The 21,618-nt window shown below is 32.9% G+C and overlaps 1 protein-coding gene across 1 annotated transcript; it reads right to left on the bottom strand.

Moving 5' to 3' along the window:
- Positions 1-1,551: 1,551 nt before the first annotated feature.
- On the bottom strand, positions 1,552-21,007 carry LOC135956485 (polyhomeotic-proximal chromatin protein-like). The gene is made up of 6 exons (XM_065507000.1): positions 20,676-21,007; positions 20,229-20,605; positions 6,640-8,477; positions 5,939-6,569; positions 2,608-4,673; positions 1,552-2,483 (listed from the first exon to the last, which is right to left on the bottom strand). Exons 2-6 carry the CDS (start codon positions 20,261-20,263, stop codon positions 1,609-1,611), a joined length of 5,445 nt encoding a protein of 1,814 aa, XP_065363072.1. The 5' UTR covers positions 20,264-20,605; positions 20,676-21,007; the 3' UTR covers positions 1,552-1,608.
- Positions 21,008-21,618: the final 611 nt, after the last annotated feature.

Below are 21,618 nucleotides of genomic sequence, written 5' to 3'. Positions count from 1 at the left end.
TTTCAAGGCCAAAATCAATTCTATACTTGAAAATACCAAATGGTGTACCGCCATCAACAGTAGGGGCCTTTGTTCTACTAGTGTTTTCTGGAATAATTCGCACCGCTAAATCTTGGCATTAAAGATTATTCACCTTTATATTTCAATATTGAGTCTAAAAATGGTATGTGTTTCTCCGAAATCGATAACAATTGGTAACTTTTGACAGAATTTTATACTTTTATAAGTCGGGTTAAAGTACAAAACGCTGTCAAAAGTTACCAATTGTTATCGATATCGGCGTAACATCTACCATTTTTTGACTCAATATTGACGACGATGTCGACGACGCCAAGTAGAATAAGGGTGAATATTTTGCCCTATAACGTCAAACTTTGATTTTGATTTTTTTCATATTTTTTTATATTTTCTTTTGTTTGACGTTACAAGAATTGTATAATTGAGAATTTATTTTCTACTGGGTGTACCTTATATTGTTGTACCATGTTTAAAACAATTCAAAAACTTTTTATAACAATATTTTAAATTTGAAAAGTGTTAATACTCAGTATTTCCGTCTATAAATACCTTAAATGGAGACTATACCTGATAATTTTGTATCTTGATAACCATTTTGACGTTTATCATGATAAAAATGTATCAGGTATTAGGCATTTGAAAGAAAATATTTTAACGTATACTAATTTGCAATAAATTGCCCTAGTGAGAAGTAGTAAAACTACTTTTAAAACTCAAAATCTTAATAAATAACCGCGCACAAAAGACATGTTGTTTTACAATATTTTTTAACACTTTTCAGTGAATTTATTTATTTTATTGTATTATTAATATTATCAATTATTAATATAATAAAAAATAAAACTATACTTATGTTAAGATGAAATTAAAAAAAAAAGATAAGTTCATAAATCTAAAATGTCATGTTAACTTTAAATAAAAAAAAGAAAGTGGAATAAAACAAATACAAAATCAAAATCTTATTTAATAGATTGCATTAAAAACGTAAAAATTTTAAATAAAAAAATTAAAAAAAAGAGGGCTAGGCTAAATGTTATAAAATATTTAATATCATTTTTAAATAAATTAATACATTAATACATTTATGTATAATGTATGTTGTATTGAATGGTGTGTGTGTGTTTATGTATGTATGAATCAGTATTATATTATTTATAAATTTATCTTAAAGATGTGTTTTAGTTTTGTTTTTTATATGTATATAAAATTAATATAAATACTTATGAAACAAATTTAAAAACAATATGAAAATTTAATTAATTTCATTAAGTTAGTGAATTTCTGTTACATTTAGAATTGTTTTCATTAGAATAAGTAAAGTGATATTTAAGAAAACACACAATCTGATCTGTTTTAAACCTTAACTAGTTGTTATTATTATATACAGTAGTAAATTAGATTTTTTTATTTTGCTTTTTTTAGATATAAGCAAAATTATTTTGAATTTAGTCAGCGATTTTTATGGTTTAGTGAAGAGTTGTTTTTTTTATAATACAGCCTTTTAATATTAATTTTTTTTAGTTTATTTTTTTTTTAAAGGACCCAATTATTTACAATTTGAAAATAGTTTTGCTGTTTTAGCAAATTTGTTTATTGCGAGTTGCCATTATTGGTCTCCATAGCATTATTGGCAGCATTTAATGCTGCGGCTGATACTTCCTTCATGGATTCAACTTTGGCTACTATTTTGAGAGCCGGTCCCAATTTCATGCCCATTGCATTAACCAAGTGATTTTCTTTGAGCAGCAATAAGGCCTGGCCATCAATTTCCTGTTGCTCAAAGTCATCCACGTAATCACTACAGCCCGGCAGATTCTTGATAAATTCACACACATCCGACACCGTCCAGTTGGCCATCTGTGGCTGCTGTTCTACAGCGGGTGCTGCAGTTGTAGCCGCTGTTGGGGCTAAGGGAGCGCTTTCATTTACTGCGGCTGAAACGATGGCGACGGATGGTGATGATGATGTTGGCGGAGGCGCTTGCTGCATTTGCAGTTGGGTTGCTGTTGTCACAATTGGTAGATTTTGCATTATTGTATTATCAGTTTGCATTCTATCAATCATGCCGGCGACGCCTACTGCCACCATGGGTGCTGCAGAAAGTGAGTTGCTCATGTCCATATTAATGCTGTTGTTTAAATGTTGGCTGGTATTATTGGAATCGTTAAGATTAATGTTTGCATTGTTTATGGATTCAGATTGCTGCTGTTGTTGTTGTTGTTGATGTGCCTGCTGCTGCTGTTGTTGTTGTTGCTGCTGAGCTTGTGCAACCTGCTCACCGATTGAAGCTTTAGCCTGGCGTACACATGCTGGTGAGCAAAAACGTTTCTTTTTCAGTTTAGTTTTATGTTCCGGCTTGCCACATTGTTCGCATGCCACCATATCGGCTGGCAATGGACTGGTAGACAAATTATTATTGTTGTTGTTTATATTGTTGGAGGCATCATCCAATGCTTGTTTCTTTTCTGTAAATTAATAAAAATAAAACAAAATTTATTAAATCTTTTTGTATAAAAAGTGGCCCTGTGAATAAATTGAATATTATATCCCCCGAATTTGCTGTTAATATAGAAAAGGACCATAACTTACGTGGTAATTCGTCACTGTCATCCTTGTCCGTATAACGTTTACGTGTCACTGGAAATGGCTCGTTTGCTTCCTGTATTATGAAACCATCAATGACATGCGTTAAAACATTCGGTTTGATCATGGCTTTTGGTAAATCCTTTTCAACCTTAACAATCGTAGCGCCAGGTGTGCATTTTGGTGGTGGACCACTGGACTTGGGAGTAACGGGAGTGCTACCAGTAGTTGTACTAGTTGTTGTGGACGTGGTGAAAGTACTCGAAGTGTTGGTGGTAGAAGAAGTTGTTGTTATGGAGGTGGCAGAGCTGGTCAAGGAGTTTGTACTAACAGCAGCTGGCAAACATGTCGGCGAAGTGGATTCATCCGGGGAGGAAGAAACAACCGAAGAAATTTGTGCAGATGATTTTTCGCTTTCATTTGAAACAATTTGTTGAGTGTTGGAAGATTTGAGAGATTTAGGAGGCGAAGAATTATTGCAATCAGACGACTGGTTGGTCGGAGCTACAGCACTAGCATTGGTTTGTTTAGTACCCATGTTTGGCAAAGGTTCGTTTGACGATTCTGTAGTATCCATGGGTTGTACGGCCATTTGGGGAGTTTCTGTAGGCGTAGTGGTTGTATGTTGGGAAGCTGTTATTATTGGTGAATGTTGTTGTTGTTGTGATTGTTGAGTAGTTGTTGCACTGTTACTGGTGGCAATAGTGGCTGTAGTGCAAAGTGTAGATGGTGTGGTGGTCATGGCTGTAGTAGTAGAAGTAGTAGAAGCTTCAATTGTTTTATTATCATTGGATTTTGTGGCAGCCTCCTTTGATGGTTGTTCGGCTGTGGCGAGTTGCACAGGAGTTGAAGGTGCAGATGCAGCGATATTGATATTAAGAGTGGCTGTGGAGGGAGTGCTGGGTGCACTGGAGACAGTTTTCAATTGTTCAATGGCTGGTTTTGTGGGTGTGGCGGGCAATGAGGAAACATTCGTTGTTATAGTGTTGCCCATGGGCGATGTCATGGAAACTGGAGTTGTCAGTGAGGTGTTGCCCGTTAGATTGCCTCCGGCGGCGGCATTCATCATGGAAGCCATTGCTAAAATTGGATTTTGTGCTGGAGATGAGGGAGGTGGCATAACTGTTGTTTGTTGTTGCTGCTGCTGTTGTTGCTGATGCTGTTGTTGCTGCTGCTGCTGTTGTTGCTGCTGTTGTTGAGCAACAGCTACCAAATGTTGCGCCTGCTGCTGTTGTTGCAATTGTTGCTGCTGCTGCTGCTGCTGTTGTTGTTGCTGCTGCTGTTGTTGCTGCTGCTGCTGTTGTTGCTGCTGAGAGGCTGCTATTGTTGCTGCTATTAATTGCTGTTGTTGTAACTGTGCGTTTGCTTGATTTAAGCCCACCGTACTTGTAACCAAAGGACCTGTCTGATTAGAAATTGTCACCACTGAAGTGGTGGGCAGTGAGTTTGAAGTTTTTGTTTGATACGCCACATGTTGCTGCAGTCCTTGAGATGTTGCTATAGAAGCTGGCGTCGAGGACGAAACGGAAAATGGCACAGCAGTTATTTGCTGTTGCAACTGTTGCGTTTGCTGATGCTGCTGCTGCTGTTGTTGTTGCTGCTGCTGTTGCGGTGATTGCTGTACTACAATTTGATGTATAATATTCTGAGATTGCTGTTGGTCTCGCTGTTGCTGCTGCTGTTGTTGTTGTAATTGTTGTTGCTGTTGCAATAATTGATTTTGCAGCTGTTGCTGCTGCTGGGCTGTTATAAAACCCTGTGGACCAACTTGCAGCTGAATTTGAGGCTGTTGCTGCTGTTGTCCAACTTGCTGTTGTTGTTGAGCAGCTACAACTTGCTGGAGTTGTTGCTGTTGTTGTTGATGCACAGCTGCCTGCTGTTGCTGCTGCTGATGTTGCAACTGTATTTGAGCAAATTGCTGTTGAATCAATTGCTGCTGCAGATATTGCTGTTGTTGCTTTTGAATCTGCTGCAATTGCAATTGCTGCTGCTGTTGTTGTTTATCAACGGCCTGCTGCAGCGTTTGACCGTTTTGTATAGTGATTGGTGTGCCAGCACTCATAACCACCATTCTGCAAAAGCAAATAATAATCATTTTTTATTTACACATTTATAATTTTCTTTCATAATTCAAATTTGATTTCAATTGTTTGGGATAAATGTTGCATTTTCAAGAACGAAAATGATATGAACATACAAAATTCTACTTAAAGTTGCGAAAAACATTGTTCTTATATTCAGAGCCAGATGATAGTTATCCTAAGGACAAACAAGGGGCGATGAACTCGACTATTATATATTAGGAGAGTTGGCAAAGACGAGATCCAAAAAAGCAACATAACTCAAATAACTTATTAAAAAATTGATCAATATAGAAGTTTAGAAGTATATGCCAAATTGACGGGGAAGACCATCAGATTATTGGGTATTTCGAACTAATTGTACTTTATTTTATTTTGTTTGAAGTACATTGTAGTACGAACATTTAGATTTCATTAAATGCATTTTGAACAGATCTTATACCTAGAAACTGATACTTCCAATAATTTCTATGTCAATTATTGAATTAACCCATGTTTTAGCTTGCTTAAGTTTGCACATGAACTGAGACTCGTTCAGGACGAGTCACTGTGGATCCAAATCAAAATCTAGGTGGACAAAATTATTTGCGCTCTTTTTATATAGAATTGGTATCTCCGATTCCAAAAAAAATGTTTAAAAGATCAATATAAACTATTTTTCAAGTTATAGTAGGGTCTAGATATTCATATAATAAACATTAATAAAAAAATTTAAAAAAAATACGTTTTCAAGTGTTTCTGAAACTAAATTTTTAAAAAGATCTGTATTTACTTTACTATATTTCAAGTCTAGATATATAAAAATCAATTATAAAGAAAGAAATATTTCTAAAAATTCCATTCCGTAAAAATTAAAAAAAAGCATTTCGGCGGGTGCTGGCGGCTACAATTTTTTTACAAGGACATTCCCCAGAAGTTTCTTTAAATGATGTATATAGTCATAGGAAAATGGAGAGGCCCATAAATATAAGATATACACTTAATAAAAGCCTATATCAATGTTTATCTATGTTTTGAAGTATGAATTTCTATATGGTAAAACAATAGAGACATATCTAATTTAGTAAAGCAGCTTCCGAAAAAACTTAGTTTTTTCAAATTCTGAAGATACCGATTTTCATAATTTTGTCCACCTAGATTTTGATTTGGAACCACAGTGCGTGTATTGAAAATAAGCTTTTCACAGTTGTTTTACAATCACTCAACTCAAATAAAATCTCAGATAGTGTAAAAATAACTTCACATTTATTACTCACTTGTTTCCCGCTGATGTTACAACTTGATGCATGGTCGGTTGACCTTGTTGTTGCTGCTGCTGTTGTTGTTGCTGTTGTGCTGCAACAGCAGCCGTAATTTGTTGCTGAAGTCCAGCCACAGTAGTAGTTTTAGCTACTTGCTGCTGCTGTTGTTGTTGCTGCTGCTGCACCTGTTGCACAGTTTGCGGTTCTGTTTTCATGGCTGGCAAAGCGGGACGCACCGCCTGCTGCTTTGTTCGCATCTTCTGTTTGAGTAAACTTTGATTTTGAGCTGTTTGTGTGGATACGGATGAGGCAGGACGAATTTGGGCACCACCCGATTGGGGTAGAATTTGAGTTTGTCCACGTTGCTGATTGGCTGCGGCCACGACGGCAGCAGCTTGTTGCTGCAAATGTGCCTGAACAACAGCTTGTTGTTGCTGCTGCTGCTGTTGCTGCTGCTGAACATTGGAGACCTGTTGTTGTTGCTGCTGCTGTTGAACTTGCAGTTGTGTGGCCTGTTGTTGCACCACCTGTTGGCTGTGATTTTGTCCCGTTTGCTGCTGCTGCTGTTGTTGCTTAGCAGCCAACTGCTCCAACTGTGTTCGTTGTTTAGTGGGGGTTTGTGTGACATTGCATTGCAGGGTTATTTCTGAATGAAAACAAAACAAATTAGTTATGTAACGATACATTGTGGGAAGGTAGTGGTAGATAATACTTACGATTTGGTTGTTGAGTCTGCAATGTTTGTCCACTGGGTTGTTGTATGAACACTCCGGGTGTGCCGTCCGCCTGTGTGCCTCTTATGATAATGGGATTTTGGGCCAACTGTTGCAAACCGTTCGACCAAAATGGCACACTCTGCACCCAAGGAGAGGCATTAATTTGCAATGGTTGGGGTTGTCCGGTGGCCTGTTGCAGAGGACTTATGATTTGTGTGGTGCCAGCTTGCATACCCGCGTTTTGAGTATTGACCTGCACACATTGTTGGGTGGCTTGTTGCTGCTGCTGTTGGGCAGCTCCAGCAGCCGACTGAACAGTATTCGTAGTGGTGGTCACTTTTTGCACGACTTTTTGCTGTAAACTCTTTTGCGCATCCACCGAACCTTTTTGCTGCTGCTGCTGCTGTTGTTGTTGTTGCTGCTGCTGTTGTTGCTGCTGGGCATTGGCGGCTGCGGTCATTGCTTGCAGTATATTCTGTTGCTGTGGCGACTGTGATATGACATTGACCGGAGAGAAGAGCAATGTCTGGGGCGATTGGCTGGATGGTATGGCGTACGTTGTACCACTAGGAAACCCAGTATTACCCCCCAAGGACATTTGCTTTGTGTTCTGAGTTGTGGCGATCATTTGCGGAGCGCCGCTTTGAAATGGCTTGCCAGCAGCTATCACTTGAATGGGTTGTTGGCCTAGACCAGATTGTATGAGATTACCGGGCACCAACATGTGCGGATATAGGAAGCCTGTGGACGGTTGCATTAGTTGTACGGTACGACCTTGTGTCCAGTCTCCGGTTGCCGTTACTTGGCCCGTAGCAGTGGCCAATTGCATCGGCGACATGGTGCTTATGGTTGTCGAATGTTGTTGCTGCATAGCAGCCACAGCGCCCGCACTGGTGGGCGTGTGTTGTGTGGCTGGGCTGTTTTGACCACCGCCTCCATTGGCATCAGCTGTAGCTTGAGCCAATTGCATTTGCATCTGCTGCAATTGCCCCTGGGTGGCAGCATCGAGAAGGCTCGGATGTTTTATTTCGGTAGTGCTACCGGGACCCGTCAGCGTGTGTTGCTGTGTGGGAAATTCCTGTTTAACTTGGATGGCAGCAAAGGGCGAGCCATGCTGCAGTTGATGGTAATGTTGTAGTTGTTGCAATTGTTCTGGTGATATTTGTAGGGGCACCGTATTAGGTGCCACCTGTTGGGCTGGACTCTGTGACTTCTCCAGCGTGAAGCTTTTATTATTACCGTTGCCAAAGAAGGAATTTGACGTAACGGTAAACGATGTTTTGTTTGTCAACTGTGACTGGGAATGTGGGGGTGGCGGCGTTGAGGTTGAAACTGTGAAGGTAGTTGTTGTGTTGGCGGCAGATGCTGACGACGGAGCAAAATCGTATTTTTCGTCAAATGTGATACCGGCCTTTTGTGCTAACGTTTCTAAACACTTGAGAGGGCGTTCGTTTCCACCGTTACCACCACCACTACTGCTGTTATTAGCGACTTTTGAGGTGACGGTGCCGTTTGAAGTTGGGCTGGTGTTGGAGACTTTTGAATTTGTCAAGTATGTTGCACTGTAGTGGTTGTTGTGGTTATTATGGTTTTTGTTGTTATTGTTATTGTTGTTGTTAATGTGATTGTTGTTGCCGTTTGTTAGAGGAGTTGTTGTTGTTGGCGTTGTTTGTATTTGTGTTACAATTTGCTGCGGTTGTTTTTGGTCGACAAAGTGCGCTTGCTCAGCATTGAATTTTATTATTCTTATGTTTGAATTATCCTTAAGGGGTTGTGTTGGCAGATATGTAGTGTTTCCGGTTGTTGTTGTGTTTTCACTTTCTCTTGTGGCCGTAGTTCTGAAAGAAGCAAAATAAAATCCAAACATTAAAAAGGGAAATCATTTCAATGCATGTCTTTACTTATAACTTTGTAACGATTTGAAAACTCAATATTACACATTACTCCATAAAAGATTTACAGGTTGATAATAAGAATTTTTAAAATACAATTTGAATCTTGTTTTCTAAATATAGAAGAATTTGTAAAATATGGTTTTATTTGTTGCTAGAGTGATCCAATACTGATCAAACATAGCACACCATTTTAAACTATATGTAATTTGTAATCAATTCTACATTTGCCTACTTTCCACATAATCTGATATTGAACAAAAGTTGGCAACAAAATATTTAAAAAAAAAGCTAAATACAAACACAACTAATATAATATATACCTATTATACACCCTATCTGATAAATATTTTATGAAAAATTACTGGAAACATGCAACATACTTAAACTCAACCCTTACTTTTATTTCGATCGAAAAATGGCAAAATGTTTAATAAAACTTCCGCCATACACTTAAAAAAAACCCTCAAAAGCCCATAGAAATAGTCTTAGGGAAATGTATTTCGTATTCTTTTACTTTTAGCATGGTGGTGTCGGACGAAACACCCCCGCCCGACACGCACATTAAATAAAGTACTTTGTACACAAACCTTCGTTTGTTTGCAAGCACAATTGCTGGGGAAGACAAGTCAGTAACAGTGGCAAACTCGTCTCGAACACAATTTCATTTTGTATAAATTATCATATTTACAATATTTTTCGTTTTTTTAATTCAAAATTATGACACAGATGCAGGGAAAAGAAAACAAACAGAAAACATTTTAGGGTTTTTTTTGTTTATTAGAAAGAATCTACAACACAATGGGGAAATGGAATGGAATACTCAGTGCAAATATTGTTTTTAGTTCAATTGTATGGTATATTCGTTCGAATATGTTCTATTTAGGGGTTGAAAGTATGTTTTTTTTTTAACTCAGTTACTGTGTCAGATAAAAGGAAACCTTTTGCTGCGAAAAGGTAAAATTTTAAGGATGAAATTAATGAAAATGTTTATGTGTTTTAAAGTATAAAAGGGTTAAAATAAGTTTTTTTTCTACTTTTTAGAATCTGACCGAATATTCGGTTTCAGTCTCGGAATAGGACAAAAACCAGCCTACTATTAATATTCGGTATTCAATAAAAATTTGGCCGAATACCGAAACCTTTTTTGTTGGCTTTATACAGTTTTCGCAATACGTTTACTCTTAACGATAATATGCAACCCGAAAGATTCCGTACAAAACAAGCGATTGATGGTGTGCAGCGTTTATTACAATTATACTTTATGGAAAATGTTGCGTAATGATCTTTTCTTTACCTCTTGGCAGAAGGAAAGTCTTTTATGGAATTACCTAAAAACTATATACCAACTATTTATGATCGAAAGCATCTCAAAATGCGCTACAAAATTCTAAAAGTATGTGAATATTTGAATTAACAGATATATGTAGGTATTTGTAAAATAAATTGATATTGGATTTCAAATACATATTCTTCTGGTTTGATTGCTCCCAACCTAACTCAGTTGTCAGAAACCTCACTCGATTGTCTGATTATGGTCGTTCAAGCCCAACCATGTTAATGAATAAGAACATTTTTCTCTTTAAATTTAAATAATTTATTTTCGTGAATGATTTTCGGAAGTTGGCCTTATATGGGAGCTAATTATGGACCGATCGCCATGTAATTAGGTTGTGTGATTTATGTTTGTATGAAAGTTATTTAAGTTGAAATTTAGTGTATACAAAAAATTTTAAGAATTTATGTTCGTTAAAGTGATTTTCGGAAGAGGGCCATATATGGGAGCTATGACTAATTATGGACCGATCATCATAAAATTAGGTGACATGAATTCCATATACATATGTACTATATAAATCTAATTTGGAGATAATTTTGTTTGGATACCAACATAAATTAAACATTTATGACCGATAATGTCCAATTTCGGGAGGACATTTGTGTGAGGCTAATATCTTCAAAATTGCGACATGTACTTTTCTCACAGAAAGTAATTCTGAGTCGATTAGTATACATACTTTAAGGTGGAAGTTAGACTAATATTTTTTATGGTGGTTTAGGGTATAAAAACATTAAATTGAAACGTGCATTTTTCAAAAAAAACGCTAAATGCCAAAAATGGAATTATTAAAAATCGCTAAATAGGTATAACGCGAAAAGATCTAAATTCATTAAAATTTTTAATAACAATGGCAGCCAAGGCGAATTTATACAAGATGGAGTCAGTCAAACAGCTGATAAATTTGTTATCCCCTTTTTGGTTCTAACAATTGTCAAAGCTTGTTTTTATATTTAAATATCTATAGGTATATTCTAAGCTTATTAACAATATATTTATTTTTTACATAAATAAGTAAATCCCTCACTAATCAATTATCTACACTATATTAAGTTTTAATACTTTTTTTTATTTTATAATTTTAGTTTTTTGACATTTGTTAAGACCAATTGTTGTTTTTGTAGAACTGCCACCACCTTGTATGAATTCGCCTTGATGGCAGCGCTACAATCAAATGAACACAAATGAGAGAGAAAAAATAAGCAACAAATAAATAACCTGAAAGAAGTCAGTAAATCACAAATCAAAACATGAGTTAAAAATTAAAAAAATATTTCGTTTCATGTCATATGAATTGTATAAAAATTAGAAATTACCCTGGCAATCTTGTATCCTTTACTCAAATTAAAGAGAAGGCATAAATACCAATAAAATATAAAACAAAAAGAAGAAAAACAGAATGTAAACAAACCAAGAGTTGGGGAGTCTTACTCTGTGGTTGGGGAGATATGTAAACAAGACTTGTTTCTGATGTTTGTTGTTAATGCTAAAGTATTAAATTTCGTTTTTGGACAAACAATTTAGAATGGAGGGAGGAAGGATGTATGAAGTAAAATGAAAACAAAAAACAAACAAAAAAAAACAGGCGCAGACACTGAACCAGACAACTTGCTAATAAAAAAAAAGAAGAGAATATAATGGGGGTGTTGAGGAAGCAGTGGTAGAAGTAACAACTACATACCTACATACATGTAGGTATGTACATAAACTAAATATTGCAGCAGACATTGAAATTATGTATATTTCTTGCTCTTCTCTCACCTTCCCAAAAAACAGTGTGTGAAGCAATTCCCTTACTAAAACGAAACCTTATTCCTTTTCATTATACTTTATCTTTCTTACGCCATCAACATTTTTCGGGACAAACAGCAAACAATAACAAAAAATGTAAAGAAATCATAACTATAAAACAAAAATGAAAATAAAACGAATACAAGAAAACCATAATTATCATCATCATCAATTATACGAAAAGAAAATTACCGAATAAAAAAAACATTTTGAAAAGAAAAAACATATGGTTGAAAACTGTATTGAAACCATTAATGTAGGCTGGCATGACAGGCAACCCATAACGACGACTACATCTATCTGAAGGTTTGTTCGTTGGTCGCTTAAACCAACAACGAAAAACTCAATACCATCATACCCAAAATTCACACAGAGTATGTGGATGTACGACTGCATGGAACAGCAACAACAACAAATCACAAATGTTATTAACCCAACATAGGTACAAAACGTAGAAAACTCAAATTTAATCCCTCTTTGGGAACAAAGCAATAAACGAAACGATAGAAATAAATTAATATTGTTGTAGTACCAACCATGTCATGTCATACTACACTACTATAGAGCACAATTACAAAAACACCAAACCAAAAAAAAAAACAACATTATGTTGTTGTTGTTGCTTTTATTAGTTGAATGCTTCCATGCACATTTTAATTTTTTTCTTTTTTCTGTTGTTATTGTTGTGTTTATTATTATACTCCACTGCTACATGTAGTGGTCGGTCGTCATTGTTTTTTTTATTTTCAGCCATCGTTTGGTTTTTTATTAAATTTTACGAGATTTTAGGTTTCATCGTTCAACATACACACAGTTCTTTCTATATTTTTTTGCCGAGTGAGGTTGTTTTTTTCTCGAAGAGCCGGGTAGTGGATATAAGTGCGCGCGCATTATTTAACATTTTATCGATTTATTTTAGATACAGATTTTTTTCCTTGGGGTAAAAACGAACACACACACACTAAAACAACAACAATGAATTGTTACGGCCAAGTGGGAATGGGAAAACGATATAGTGAAATTTAGTGCATTAATAACAATAAGTGGGACAAAGAGAGAAGATATAACTTGTACAAACATCTTAAAAATGCAATATTTTGATGTGAAAAAGGGTTGCCAATTTTAAAAGTTATATGCAAGGGTACTACATATTTCTTATTATGTACTTTTTTTTGCCTAAATATTTTTCTATGTTAATAAAATGAATTTCCTTAAAAAATAATGCAAAAACGTATTTTTACGTTTGCCTTGTCACAGATAAATAATGTTTAGAGTCAGTCTAATATAGGGATTGTCAAGCCAAAACCGTACCGTCCCGAAATTAAGTTTCACACCAAAAACCTTATTCCGCCTAATACGAAACAAACCAAAACTTTTAAAATGTATTAGGTAGGTACAAATTTCTGCAATAGATAATTTTATTATTCTTAGTTTTGAGTTTATTTTAGCCCTGCATCACCAACTTTACATTATCGACTCCATTCATTAAGAACAGAAAAGTTTTTTTGAGGGAAGATCTTAGATACCTATTATACAAAAAATCCATTAATTTAATTTTTTATATATTCCTATTAAATTCCATAATCTATGGCTTTCCTTTATAAAAGTTTGCTTTGACCGATTTTTGACCTAATCCGTAACCGAATAGTCGTTTAGACTCTAATAATTTTTATTTGATGTCTAATGTGTTAGAGGTAACAATTTTGAAGGGATATGAAAATGTCACTACATCCCTAATTTTGCATATCTTTGCAATTTATGGATCGATATACATACATACATATGAGGAACCGCAGAACAAAATGTACTTTTTCGCATTTTTCGTATTTAGGTTGAAATCTTCTAGAAACAATCAAGCAAACATTTTTTTAAGTTTTTACTAAGTAAATGGGTTCTAAAAAAATGTGTGCTTAACAAAACGTACAACACTAATATAAAACGAAAAAAAAAATCAGTATTAAAACATTAATTTAAAATATTATCGTTAAAAAAACGCATAAAAAACATACTTTTTAATTTTGTTTTTAACAAAACGTACTTTTTTCTCTTGATTTTTTAACAAAAGGTTCTTTTTTCGATATTAAAATGGTTTTATATCAAACATCCTTAACATTTAATGTGTTGACTTATGGTAGTTAGATATATCTATTGATAAGCAAGAAACATGTTACCATTTCCAGGCTCATTCAGTTTTTTAAGAGGGCGAAATAAATAAATCTCAATTTCCCAAAAATTTGAAATATGCGAAAAAGTACCTTTTATTCTGCGGCTCCTCATATATCACTATATCACTTAATTTGATCAAATTTGATGTTAAGTTTTGGCTACATTTTTCATAGAGATAATTCTATATCTTCAGCATACCTTATGGAAAAACAATTAAGAGAGCTATATTCGGCTGTGCCGAATCTACCCTTCACCAAATTATACTTCAAAATAAAAATTTTATATATTTTTAGGTAAACAAATTTTTTTTTTTGTTTTTTAATTTTTTGGAAAAAAAAATTTCGAATTGTTTTTTTAAATTTAAAATTTTTTTTTTTTGTTCTTCCAATTTTTTAAAAGATTTAGCGAAAAAAAATCTGGTTAAAAAATATTTTTTCCGATTTTGACCCAACTTACTATGGTTTTATATACATCATTGCAAAGGTCTTTGAAATATCTATCATTTGATATATATTGTCTACATTAATGACTTAGTAATCCAGATATATGTACATATGTAGGTCAAAAATTTGTGGACCGATTTTGCTGAATTTAAATAGCAAACTTCTCGAAAGCATGTCTGACAATTATTGAAGATTTGGATCCCGAAGATATCTGGGGTCTTCCGAAAATTGATATCAACATACAGACGGACATGGCTTAATCGACACCACTATCTATAAGGATCCAGAATATATGTATGTATATACTTTATAGGGTCGGATATGAAAAATGTAGAAATTACAAACGGAATGACAAACTCACGAAGGTGAAGGGTATAATAAAGTCTTTTCGATTATTTTTTTTAATTTAAAATGTACAAAACTCATATTTAGAAAGAGATATCAGTGGTAATAACCTTGTATAGATATACAGATAGGTACTCACTTTTTATTTTTTCTAAAATTTTGAGTAAAGCTGTCTACAGTATCAAGTACATTAGAGTGCTCCAAGTTTGTATGAACGAACAAATTTCAAGGTACAGATGAAGGCCAAAGGTCAAATTTTTCAATATTTGGAATTTCTAATGGAATTATAGCGCAATGATACGAAATGAAAAAGTGTAACATGAAGTCTATTATTAAAACGACCCTCAACATTTAAAATCACGATAAACTCAGTCAATATAAATGAAAAGTACAATAAAGGGTTAAAATCAATTTCATTTGCTTACTTTAAAAATCAAATTTTGATCAGCACTATTGAAATTGACAAGGTTTTTTATGATTTTAAAAGTTTGGGGTCATTTTAAACCCTACTCCTAAAAACCAAATTGTTGCCAAAAAAAAAATATAACTAGGTATGTATATCTTAAACTGAAAAATACCTTTTTTGAATATAAACATACACATTCTTAATTTTCTTATTTTTTCAAGTGTTTAAAAATGTTTATATTATCAAGGAATTATCGTGCTTTAACAAGACATAATGTGCGTAACAGCTGTATCGAATTACTTTCACACATCTAGATAAATGTGTATGGATTCATGTCTGTGAGTGTGTGTTTGTATTCTTAAACCATGATTTTGGCAACTCTCTTTTACCCTCCAAAATAAATCTGCAATTTTTTGTTGTATGACGTCTGCCTAAAAGTTCTTTTGTAATTTAATCTTTTCTCTTCGGTCTTTCCTTTTTTTTGCAATGTTTTTGATTTTCCTTTAAATGGAACCATAACAACAACATGAACAAATAAACAACCACCGACAGTCATTGAAAATGTTGAATAAAAACACACAAACACTCTCAGACTCAATATCTAGCAAATACAAAATCCAGGAAAGATGTCGCTGTACGACCGGACTTAAGAAAATCCATTTGCAAAAAAAAAAATAAACTAAAAAGACGTCGAAATTAAAGTGCGCAGAGGCAACACATTAAATTTACAAAAACAACAAAGTAACATTGACCAAAGGAAGAGAAGTTACAAAAACGAACAAGAACAACTACTTTGAAAAACATAAAAAAACAACAACAATTCTAAAGCAGAAGCAGCAGTTGTCAACACAGCGGGAAACTGGTTTTTGATAAATGTGCATTTTGGGAATTCAAAAAGACGACAGACAACCACAGTAACGAAGTGTCTGACTAGCACACCATCATCGTTCACGTACATACTTTTTTGTTGGCGTTTGGAAAATAACAAGAAAAAGAAGACGAAAATATACAAATATTTAGGTATTTTATTATAAACGTTGTTTTTTTGAGTAAATTTCTGCTTTTTTAGTTTCATTTATGTACCCTTCATATGGTCCGATAAAAGTCGAACAATCGACTAGCTAAAAAAAATGGAAAAATGTAAGAACAATAGATTTTTTATTATAAACATTTAAAATTTTTTTTCTTTTCATAAATAGCTAAAGTCGACTTTTAAAAAATTAGAAAGTTCACTTTTTCGAACTAAAGCACCCTAGTTTTTAAGAGAGCTACTAAAAACTCTCCAAATATTTTGTGTTGAAGGAAGCATCTATATTGGCCCACAAATGTCCGAGATAAAGGGTGTTTTTTTAAGCCCGATAGAACTTGAAATTGTAAATAATAACAAAAGGTAAATTTTAATCAAAAACCTTTTTTATTCAAAAGATAAAAATGGCATTAACATTTTTAAATGATTTCGGGCATATGGAGTACAATTTTGGGCCACTCTTTCGAGCTTTGTCACAACATGAACTATGTTGATCTCCAAAGCGTCAATTGTTCCCCACAGGGCAAAAATAGATAGGTGTCAAATCGGACGACCATTTCTTGAAATCAAGTTTTCGCCAAATCCTGTTGAAACCTCATCTCGCCCGGATCAATGTCATCCCTATTTTTCAACCAAACGCTTAATTTTTGAAGAAATAAGCTCCGATGATGCTACCAACTTGTAAATGGCACAAAACGTGTGTCTGTTGTGGATTGGTCCCACTCCATATGCGGCAATTGTGTTTATTAACAAACTTGTTAAGACAAAATGTATCCTCATCGCTGAACACATTTTTGCGATAATAATTGTATATAAGTTGTGCGAATCGATGACTGATTTTCAAAGTAAATTTGGATAATTTGGTAGCGTTGTTCAAGCGTCAATCTCTTCATGATGATTTTTCATATACCGTTCATAAATGTAAAAGAGTGAGCGCAGTATTACACTTCATTTGACAGTTAAACCTTTCGTAAGTTATGTCGGGATTAAAAAAACACCATATATTCCAATATATCGAGCCCTTAGCGCCAAATTATCGTAAGCGACATTTTCTAAATTTTTTTAATTGCAAAAATTAAAATTTTATGGACCGACTGATATTTTAGCGCACTCAAATATCAAAATTGTTAATAACTTCAAAATTATAGGGGTTAAGATTTTATCGTAAGTCAATGTTTACCTTTTACAGTAAACGAATTTTATCGTGTCGTTTACGATAAAATTCGGTGGTATAGAAAAAAAAGAATGAAATAAATCTGTAACTTCTAAATGGTTAGATTGATTTGAATGAAATTTCACATGCGAAAAGAAGAAGTGCTGTCGAGTTTAAGTTCTGAATGTGGACCACATGGGCCCACCAGGGTCGCGACCAAGGGCCCTCAAAGTAGGACACCTCGGGTATGTTACATTTTTAAAACGATCCAATTTCTTCGTTTGTGTTCCGATTTCAAAAAAAATTACACATATGTATAAAATCTTTTCATCGAGCGCTACAAAAGACCCAATCGTAGCTATCAATTATCTCTTATAGCTTAGGAGATATTCGCATTTGAAAATTAAATTTTCAATATTTTTAACCAACCTACTCCAGTTTTTTGATAACAGCGTATCCAAATATTTTCCGATTTTCTCCAGTTTTACTTCATTGGACTAATAACATATGTATGTGTTAAATAGAAAAAGAACTATTTAAAAATAATGACTAAGTCCAAAGTTATATCCATTTGAATTTAAAAAATTTTAAAAAGCCGATTCTTCGCTAATTTTTTGGGAAAAAAGGACTGTTTTTCTTTTTAAGTTATCACAAAAAATTTCTAAGTGGATGTACAAGGAATTTATACTTTCTGAAAGCTAAGTTTTCATAAAATATTTTAAATTAAAAAAAAAATTTTAAATTTTTGTTACCAGGTCCATTCAAAACACACATATTTTTTATGTAAAATTAAACTTTATGGGCAAAAATTCTCAAATCGCATATTCGATATCAAAATATAGTAACCGATTATAGATGGCCCAATATGCTTTTAATTATTTTGTAAAGGGTTCCGAAACCAAAAAACTAAAAATTTCCATTTTTGGGATTTTTCAACAATTTTTTCCATTTTGAATAGAAAATTTTACATAACTGTGAAATTTCATTAAAAACTATTCATAAATAACAATTTTATTTCATTTCGAAAAATTGGTATCTGTGTTGAACGAAATTATATCGCATCATAACATTTTGAATTCTATGAATAAATTTCAAAATAATCGAAAAAACCTTCTCCTGTAAAATTTCTGTTTTGTCGCTTACGATAATTTGGCGCTAAGGGATCTATATACTTTTCAATACCTTAATAAAGGCAATTTATAGCGAAGACATTATGATTTAATTTATCGTTAAATATGTAGGTATGTTTAAAGTTTTTAATGTTTGCAAATATTGACAGATTTTAATTAATTTAGCTTTTTAATAAAGCAAGTGGGAAGGTAAAGAAATTCCCTTTTATTTCACTAAATAATCTTTTATAGTTTAAAAGATATTTAAGTTACAATTTTGGGATTTTCGGTTTTTTCCATGACTTAATTTTTTTTTTCGCAAATATCTTCGGTAATAATTTTTGGCAATAGATAAATATTTTTCTAAAACATCCTTTTATTTGTAATAAATTTTGAAATATGTAAAAAGTTTTCTGGCAATATCTCAATTCGTCTAGATGTGACGCCAATACAAAATTTTGTTTGCCATAATTATGTTTATTGAAATCTACTGAAAGTTAAATGTATATAACACCAAATTTGCTAATTTAGCACCCATAACCAAATTTTGGATCGAGCTAGCACCTTGCGATTGTCAATATTGAGTTATTTACTAAAACACTACTTTCAGATTACAAAAACCATTTTTTTAAATAATTAGGTAGGTACCTATACAATTAAAATCTTTTTCTATTTAAATTTCGATTTGGAATCGGGGTTTGTATCGAAATAAAAATATCTTAGAACGTTTCTTTATTAATCTTAGGTATTTTTTGTAAACTTATTTAAAAAATATTATACATAAACATTTGAACAAAAGTTAAAAAAAAAAAAACATTGACCTCTCTGTATTTTTCCTTCAGAGCTGTTGCTGCTGTCATGAATTGCAAGGTACATAGATACGTCTAAAACGAATACGTACATACATCTGTACATATCAGAAGTCAGCAGGCAGTGACTATACTAAAAAAACATAAATGTTGCAACAAAAAGGCACAAAACTAACATAATGACGAAAAACTTAAAAAGAAACAAACCAAAAGAGAAAACGTGAAGAAAATATGAAATATTTAAAAAAAAAGTATTGCATGCAAGAAGCAATTTTGTCATAATGAATGATGTTGTTTTAATACTGCAGCAACAAAAATTTCTCAATGTGACATGACATTTTTTCATTGTCATAAAACATATATATTTTTTTTACATTTTAATTATTAACTCATAACAATTTATCACAGATGAATTAGGGTATTTTTAAGATTATGTATTTATAAAGATACCAATGCCAAATGTTTAGCACATGAAAATGAAGCTCGCAAAATTACAGTTGCAGGATTATCGTGTGATTAACAATTTTACTGTATAAAGGTACTAGCTATAATCAATTTATTGGCTCAATCAAGTTTATATATTAATTTACTGTAAATATTTAAGAATAATATTAAAAGAATCTTTGATTAACTTGTGTACAAATATGTTAATTATTTATGCAGCATTACAAAATATAAAAATTACCCAAAATCCCCACTGTTATAGAAATACAACTCTGCATGTTTCTGATTTGCTTGGTGCACATGACAAAACAAAAACAATAATACGAAAAAGAAATGAGCGCTTAAATAAAATCAACAAACAAGAGAGAAGAGAGTTATAAATAAATATGTATACATACGTAAAAACAAAGCAATACAAAGAGCCAAAGAAAACAAAAAATAAACGAAAACAGTATTAAAAAGAGAATGAAAAACTAGCAAAAGAAAACAGACGTCCATGAAATGTATTTTACACTAAAAGAAAATAGAAAAGAAAACATAATTACGAAATATGAAAATAATAAACTAAATAAAACATTCTACATACAAATACAGGCTAAAATTAATTATAAAAAAAATATGTAATTAAGAAAAAAAAATCACAAAATTATGAAAGAAAATAATACCTTCTTGGATGAACTTTTAAAGCACGACGATCCATCGTTTAAAATAAAATCGAATTTAAACGAAATGAAATTATTAAAGCATGCAACATCATAGTTCCTTTATTTTTTTCTTTCTTGTATTTGTATTTTTTACCAATTATTTGCCTCACACTTTTTCTCAAAATAAAACACACAACAAATGATTGAACGAAAAAAAAGTACAAACTCAAACTGAAAGTTCAACACAACCACAAAATTTAGGGTAAAACAAATTTTGAAAAACAATAAATAAATTGCTGTTTGTGTGTATGTAGTTGTAACAAAAGGTGGTGTTTTTTCTTCTTTTTTTGTAAAATTAAATATGAATTTTTTTTCTTTTTGAAAGTTGTAGAGAAAAACTGGGTTTTTTTTTATAGAAATAGTAATAAATTAATTTTTTTATAACAAAAAGAAATTAAGGTGAAGCACCTGTATAGTTGTTTAAATATCACGGGCGTATTTTGTTAATTATCATTGACAAAACTGATGATGACGACTGATGAAAATAGCTGCACTTATGTAAACGCACTAAAGATGTTTTAAAAGAAAACTTTTCATTGCCACTAATATATTTTTTAAATTCATTGCTTTATTCTTTATATTTTTAATTATTTTCTTTATAAAATACTAGTATGTATATTTATTCCTTTTAATACACATTATCTTAGACTTTTTTTCTCTTTATTTTTGTACACTGTTAAACACAAAAACGTATTCCAACCGAAACAACCAAACTCTCTAGCCATCAAACACGTACTAATCGGCAACTCTACGTTCAATAAAAGCAAATGCAATGCTTCACTCTCAATAACTGGTTTTTCAATTGTACTCTCTCGCTCTTTCTGTCTATGTTTTATAAATTCTGTATAACAGAATACACGCTAAAGTAGAGCAATAGTATTATAGCCTCTCTCTTTCCTACACACTGCTTTTGTTTGTGTAAATATAAATATCTGTTTCTACCTCTCTGCTTCCAACTACCAAATACGAATACTAATGACAGATTTTTAGGTTCTTCTTTCATACGGGTTGATTATCGTGGATATTATTTTTTTATTTAGTGAAAATTAAAAATAGCTTCGTGTACACAAAGCAAACAACAAAAAGTGGTATGCCTTGTTGTTGTTACTGCCGTGGTGGTGGGTACGTTGTCGTGTATTTGTGTGTGCTTGAAGTTTGATAGTATGGTGGTAGATGTGGAAGCAGTCAAGTAGGTAGTTTTTGTAGAAACGAAAGAAAAAATGCCATAAAATTGTGTATTTTTATGCTTTTTTGTTGTTTTAATTTCACTGCGGCGTCAGCAGCTGCTGTCACACACTCGCACACCACTAGCAACCACATTTTGTAGTTGCTTTGTTAACTTTTTTTCTTA

Source organism: Calliphora vicina, chromosome 4, assembly GCF_958450345.1.
Source record: "Calliphora vicina chromosome 4, idCalVici1.1, whole genome shotgun sequence".
Classification (NCBI taxonomy): Eukaryota; Metazoa; Arthropoda; class Insecta; order Diptera; family Calliphoridae; genus Calliphora; species Calliphora vicina.
Note: the sequence above shows the minus strand (reverse complement) of the source record. Positions and strands in the feature narration are given on the sequence as shown.